Source organism: Suricata suricatta, chromosome 3, assembly GCF_006229205.1.
Source record: "Suricata suricatta isolate VVHF042 chromosome 3, meerkat_22Aug2017_6uvM2_HiC, whole genome shotgun sequence".
Taxonomy (NCBI): domain Eukaryota; kingdom Metazoa; phylum Chordata; class Mammalia; order Carnivora; family Herpestidae; genus Suricata; species Suricata suricatta.
In genome coordinates, this window is record NC_043702.1 from 110208635 (window position 1) to 110215582 (window position 6948).

General features: G+C 44.8%; 2 protein-coding genes across 2 annotated transcripts in view; both read right to left on the reverse strand.

Moving 5' to 3' along the window:
- OPN3 (opsin 3) overlaps nt 1-6948 on the reverse strand; it is a 42182-nt gene that overhangs the window by 34894 nt on the left and 340 nt on the right. The window contains exon 2 of the mRNA XM_029933338.1: nt 6632-6948. Within this exon, the coding sequence (XP_029789198.1) occupies nt 6632-6948 (317 nt within the window). The remainder of the gene's footprint in view (nt 1-6631) is intronic.
- Nucleotides 475-6721, reverse strand: CHML (CHM like Rab escort protein). Its single transcript, XM_029934827.1, has 2 exons — nt 6632-6721; nt 475-2888 (listed from the first exon to the last, which is right to left on the reverse strand). The coding sequence occupies exon 2, from the start codon at nt 2546-2548 to the stop codon at nt 587-589; it is 1962 nt and encodes a 653-aa protein (XP_029790687.1). The 5' UTR covers nt 2549-2888; nt 6632-6721; the 3' UTR covers nt 475-586.

Genomic DNA, 6948 nt, shown 5'->3' on the forward strand with positions numbered 1-6948 from the left:
TCTGACTGTGGTGGTGTCCCTGCTGCATAGGTTAACAAGGGTCAAATGGGGGAAGTGAACGACAAAGTGTGTTGTCAACACCAGACCTTGACAAATAAAGAATCATGCAAAGCTAATCTTTTAACAACTGGCACTTGCATAAGTTGCTACTGCTACCGTTTGGTCTGTACACTGATATATATACAAAAGACCCACATAATTTACTGTGGAACTACTCAGGGGCGGTAGCAACTCTCATAACTGCAGAAGTAATTACATTGTTACTTAGATATTATTGTTATCATAGATGAATACAATCTGAAGATCATTTGTAGATACCCCTTTAAGCATGGTTGCTGATACAGACCCCTCCCCTATACATCCAATACGAAAATAAAGCTAACCTTGTCCAACGGTCAAATGATCAGTTACTGATAGGTTAACAAAGATATCCAATGACCAAATGTCTCAAATAGAATTAAGACAACATCTGCATACCATCCATCATGTAACCAGTTTAATTACTCATATAGTAAACTGTCCTTTAAATGAAAATACTCTGATGGCAGGATGAGAGCCCGAAGCAGCATTTCCAGTTTGCTTCTTCCTAGTCTTCCAGTTGCTTCCCTGTGCTAGTTTCTAGGCTTTTGCTTCCCTCGGAGGAGTCTAGTTTGGCCATGATTATGTTATTGGTTCCAGGAGCCTCTGGTTGCTTATCATCACCATCAAAGATAATGTCTTCTGGATTCGGAGGTGGGGGACAGAATTCTTCACTTGGAAAGATCTCCTGGAACAGTGTTTCAGCTTGCTTGACTGCATGCTCATTTCCCAGTCCGCAGTCAGGCCCAGAGCAGACATAAACATTAGAAGGTAAGCCATCATACGAGCTTCTGCTGACTCCGGAGGAATCTCTCATATTAAAATAAAGAGCCCACAAGAGTCTTGGCTTTGTAGGTTCCCCCTCATCTGTTGCTGCTTCAGTGCATGGGGTGAATAATTTCTTCACTACCGACTCTAAGTCTTCTCTTGCTGTTTTAGAGGATGGACAGGTCAGATGTACCAGGTAGGTGTCCTTCATGCACGTCATGGTGGAGGAACACAGTTCTGTGACACGAACGGCGTATGTTCCTGACTCTGCTGGGGGCACTATCAAAATGGAAATCTGCTGATCTGAATCTGCCTTTAGTATAGACTGATCCGTAATGAGCACTGCCCTGGAGATATGCTTATACTGTACATTCGAGCACATTTTCTCAGAAAGGTAACTATCTTCCACAATAAAATATTTAGCACTGATTCTCTGACCTAAGTGATCTATAATTGCTTTACATCTTCCAGATTCTTTGTCAACTACAAGGCATTGAATTTTATGGCGAAGACAATAGATTCCACCAAAAACTGCACACATCCTGCAGAAACACTGGGGAATTTCTCCCTGGCCATATAAGGGAAATAAAAAGGGCGTATTGCCAAACCGTCCAAGACACCTAAGGAAGTGTTTTGTTGCTTTAAGGCCCTCTATTGTACTGCAAGATGACTCTGTCATTGCAATTGAATGCAATACAAAGTGCTGGAGGTTGGGGGTTAATTTTTTAGTTTTTAAGTACTCTGAAAATGAGCACTGCATGAAAGCTTGGTATTGGTCAGGATGTTGTTCATAGTCTAAACAAAATGTAAGAAATTTCATTAGTATCCTTTTTTCAACCATAGTGAGTTCTCTGCTATTGAAGACATCTGCTCTGGAACAAGGCACCTGTTCTACTTTTCCTTCTCGAAATGCAAGAATCCTAGTGACATTTTTAAATTCTGCATAACGACTAACATTTGATTTGATTAGAAGATCAATTAGCAATCCTTGAGAATATAGCAGCTTTGATACCAGATCAATATTAAACCTCCTGCTTTCTTTAACTATTTGAGAGTAAGTAATCCTAGTTCTCTTTGGTTGATCAATGCTGTCTTCCTCTATAGGTTTGTTTTCATCTGTGTCTCCATCTGAAACTGTGTGTATACAAGTTTCACCTCCACAGTAGTTTTCTGTTGCCAAGGTGCCCTTGACATCACTTACTTCTAGTAAAATCTCTCCATCACTTTTAGGAGTGTCTTTGGCAGGCATTTCACCACCAGTAACAGTTAATGAGTCTTCAGACAAGCATGTGGAATCCAGAGGTTTGGTGAGGGGATCAGATGTCAGCAAGGAAGGGTTTTTCTGTAGAGCATCAGTCTCTTTGATTTTGTCATCCATATCCTGACTGGCGTAACAAAAAACTTCGGTGTGGTGAATGGTTCCATCCTTCTGGCGCAGAGGGACGGCCTCCTCGGTCTCATGAATCACGCCTTGCCACGAGGCAGTACTTTCTTCTGCAACGTCACTGTTTTGCTGACACTCCTTCAACCAGGAGAGCAATCCTGAAAAGTTGAAACTTGCCCAGTTTCCTCCATAGTAGCTTCTCGAATCAAGATGCAGAACCCTCTGACCGCTTCTTGAGCATGCAGCTGCGAGGATGGATTCAGGCAGACCTGTCCCCATTATGACCACATCGAACTCTGTGGGGAGACTGTCCGCCATCCTGGAAGACAAAGCGTCTGGTGACAACTGCCGATAACAGAAACGTGTATGAGTCTAGGCTGAGGGGTCAGCTGGGGTGTGAATGTGCCGTAATAAAGTCTCTCCTTGTGATAGTCCTGTTCCTCCGAGAAGTAGAAGCTGCAGGTCCGGTCCTAGGTATTTAACTGTTAACCTTTCTCAATATTGTTTTCCTTAGAGGTCAGTAGCATAAAAATATGATAAAGTATATCTAATCACATCTGAGAACACTAAAATGGATGTGCGGTTTTCATTTCTGCATTTCATCTTAGCAGTAAATGTCAAAATGCATCACACATGCATTTGTGACTGGAACTCTTCTCTGAAAGAAGAAAATTCAAGAAAGAATACAGTTGTAAACAATATGAAGAGAAAAGTAATATCATGTAACAGCAATTACAATCCACTGGAGTCTACTTTGTTATTAGGACATAAGTCTCTAGGAAAGCAAGTCATTAAATGCTTTCTTACATATTTTCTAGTTTCTTGAAAACCAGTAGAGATTTGCCCCCAAAACCACATAATAATGAAGACAAGACATCAAAACATCCCATAAAAGGAAAGGGCATTCCTAATACAATTCTATAAGTTTTGCTTTTTATAAGACTAATATTTGACTAGAACTATACAGAACTGTGGGCTTAGACTGTAAGAATGTGTGGTTCCAGCTGTTTATGGGCTCATTGTCATGACGAGGAATGTTTCTGTGGCCAATTTAGTCAGTGGGTGATTCTAGAACAGCTCAATGAAAAGACATTTCTGTGCCAAGACCACCTTTGGGATCTTGTGGTAGCATCACAAGACTATTACAAGTTAATTAATCACTCAGGTTCTTGCAAAGGGATTAATTCAGTAAAATACCTGGCATTTTGAAATATTTAGGTGCATAAAAGGTCTACTGAAGGGAACATGCATTTATAACAAATTTTTATATATAACATATAACAAATATAACATATATAACAAATCTTTACACACATGCATGTGGCGTTTTTTTCGTGTAAATTAAAAAGGAAAATTCCTGCCTTTCTAAGTTAAAATATGTTCTTATAAATAATGCTCACTTCTAAAATCCCAAGGAACATAAGGTGACTTACATTTTGTCAGACTCTGGCTCTGTGGCCCTGAATCTCTATATCCCAAGATAAAGGCCTGTCTACACATCCTCTGCCAAGATTAACCCACGATTTGCTTTTTCGGAAGGGGTTGGAGATGGCAGTGAAGAAAGGCTCCCCCGGTAACTTCTGGCACAATGCTTGTTATACACCACACACAGAACATTTGTGTGGCGCTAGGTGTTGTTAGAGGTGCACCAGCGAAGGGGGTGCAAGATGTGCCCCCTGGCAGTCCTCAGGCTGATGCACTACACACACCCCATGATGCATGGAGGGCAGGGAGTCTCGGGGCGCTAACGTTCCCTACCAGCACACTTCCTGAAATCTAGAGCAGTACCAATGGGCCTGCCCAGGCCAAGATGACAAATTACCTTGGACGTTTATAAAATAAGCCATTTGACAGAAAACTGGATTAAAATGACTAGTTCACTGAATGGGCTGGTAGTTTAGGTAAAAGGGCGATCGAAAGTCCTGTCTAGTCAAAGCCTCTGCCTCAGGAATATCAGAGATTCTACTTGCGGTCAGCATTCCCTGATAAAACGACCTGAGCACTGAACGAAGCAGCCGCCTAGCCTGCTCATACATGTAGGTGTGTGTATGTTACTTACCCTGCTTCCTCCCAGCAGGGTGTGGAAAGCAAGACAAAACCCAGGAAGGTGTCTGAGAAGGGTAACCACACCATGTGCTTATTATTGGCTTAGGAGACAGAGCAGATACAAAGCCTAAGTGCTAAAACCTACACCTTCTAACCCACAGATGTCCAAAGATGCCAAGCACATAGGACGGAACAACCTTAAAGAACAATGAGCTCACTCCTCCCTGTCAGATAACAAGGCTGATGGCAAGAGTCTCGTGCCTGGGAAACTCCACACGACCAGCTAGCTAGGCGACACAGTGACACCCACTCTCATGTCATCAGCCCCGCAGGCTGTCCACTTGACAGGGCAGCTTCTTCAGGAACCTCTGGGGTTTTTAACTTTCCTCCCCCTACAACACTCCATGCTAGTTCCTGCTTAGGAAGAATGGAGGATGCACCCTGCCTTTCTCTGACTTGAACTCTTCTCTAGGAGCAGTATCCTAGGAATTTACTTCAGGCAAGGAAATTTTCTTAATCTTGGCTCAGAACTTTTTAAGTTGCATCACAACACCACGGCTGACTTGTCTACCAGAACTTAAACAAGTCTCTGAATCTTTCAGCCCAGAGTCTCCACCTCTAATTTAAAAATAGGGAGGCGTATGAAGGAGGAAAAAGCAATGGAAGAGAAGGAGACACAGCAGCAAAATGAGGTCACAGAGAGGAGACCAGGGAGAGGGGGATGCTACTGATAAAGAACTCTGCACACCCAGCTTCCAGCCCCCCAGGCACAAAGTCCAGGTAGAAACAGAATTCCCCAGCACAGAAAAAGTACTTCTTGGAAATACGAAATTTCATGTCTGTGATCAAACACCTGTTGCCCACCCCAGGGAGCGTTACTGATGACGCTTCGCAATTAAAACCGCCCTCTTTCTGAAAACTTAGCCTGCCTAAAAAATTGCCTGGCAGGTATGTTAAATTAATATGAATAATATAATCACCTAGCCATCTACCTACGTAATATAATGTATATATAATATCATATAACATATAATATAATCACATAGCCATCACCACCTGCATACACTGAACAGCCCTCTCCCAAGTTTCAAACCTTTGTATAAATGAAATTCTCAGATTAATGCTTATTGAGGAGGGAGGAAGAAGTATTGGAATATTAGAATCCTTGAATCAAACAAATGATTTCTACGACTTTTTTTGTTTTTTTTTTTAAATACCAAGGAGTGAGTTAAATCAAATACTTGGGTTTGCCGCAACATAGGAGACTGGTAATGAGGAAATTTCTGGGAACGCTACAAAGATTTTGTTCTCAAAACCCTGCCAAGGTAAAAGCAGTAATAAATCACCAATACATTTCAGGATTTTCTTTTTAAGGCACTTTAAGACCTAAGAAACACACATTCTTATTTCACAGCTTGTACACGTGAAATTCCTGGAGCACACACAGAAAGATACTTCCTAGGCTTAGAAAATGTCAGCCTTCAAAGTGTCAAATCTCCGTGAGACTTGAATCTTCCACAGGATTAGGAATATTGTTGAAATAAATCTGCATTTGAACAATCAAGTTCCACTTTAATGAAATCTACCGGCTGCGCGGTTATTTGTCCGTCTAGGGTGGGATTCTGAGCCAGATGTGATCTCACCTTAGATTTTGGGGTGCTGGAACCACTAAGGACGTAAAATATAGTAAAAATAGCTTCTGAGCCACAAATCAATTTGCATTCCGAGGACCTGAATGAAGCTCCTTCACTTCCTAGGAAACCTTCAAAGGTTTTCATCCACTACTAACAGCGAAATTAAAGAATAAAATTACACACTGCCACTCGGCTACATCTCTACTTCTAATTTTAGGAAACGGTGTCGAATGAATTAAATCTCTTCCCATCCCTGTCTCCAGCTTTCACGAGATAGTCGCTCTTTCCCTGGCATCTGCTGACTCTACAGTCCTCGCCCCCTACCCCGTTTCTTTCCTCCCGGGGCAAAGCCGGGGTTTCCTGGCCTGTCGAATTGCAGCAGTAGGTGAAGACAGAGAAAAGAGAGGCGCTGGGCTGTGATGGGGTGGGGGTGGAGAGGCGCTGGGCTGCGATCGGAGGGAGATGAGAGGAGCTGAGCTGTGGTCGGAGGGAGCCGGGAGCGAGCCGGGCCGGAAGCCACAGGCGCAGGGCCGGGGCCGCCGCGGGCCGGTAGGGGGTGAAGGAAGGAGGGGGGAGGGAAGCCGTGCAGCTCGAGGGGCGCGAGCGGAGGCCAGGCTGGCGGGAGGCCGCGCGGGGACGAGCTGGGAGCGGGCCGGGTGGCGAGGCGGGGAGCGGGAAGTTTGCAGAGGGGAGGGTGCGGTCTCCTCGCGGCCCAACTCACCGAAGAGGCTGCTGCTAAACCCGTCCCACACGCAGCCCACGGTGTCCCAGACCCAGCCGTTCCTCAGGCAGGACACGAAGGTAAAGGTGACCCCGAAGAGGGACACCAGCAGGTCGCTGAGGCTGATGTTGACCAGCAGGAGGTGGGTGGGCGAGCGCAGCCGCCGGCACTTGGAGTAAAGGACGAGCACCAGCAGGTTGCTGCCGACGCCCAGCAGCCCAACGGAGCCGAGCAGCAGCGCCAGGCGCTCGTAGGCGCCCGGGCTGAAGAGCGGCGCGGGGCTGAGCGACCCCGCCGGTCCCGGCCCCTCGGCGCCC

What these genes read in the sequence shown, in the direction of transcription:
- CHML (XM_029934827.1), bottom strand. Translation starts at nt 2,548, where the DNA reads ATGGCGGACAGTCTCCCCACAGAGTTCGATGTGGTCATAATGGGGACA.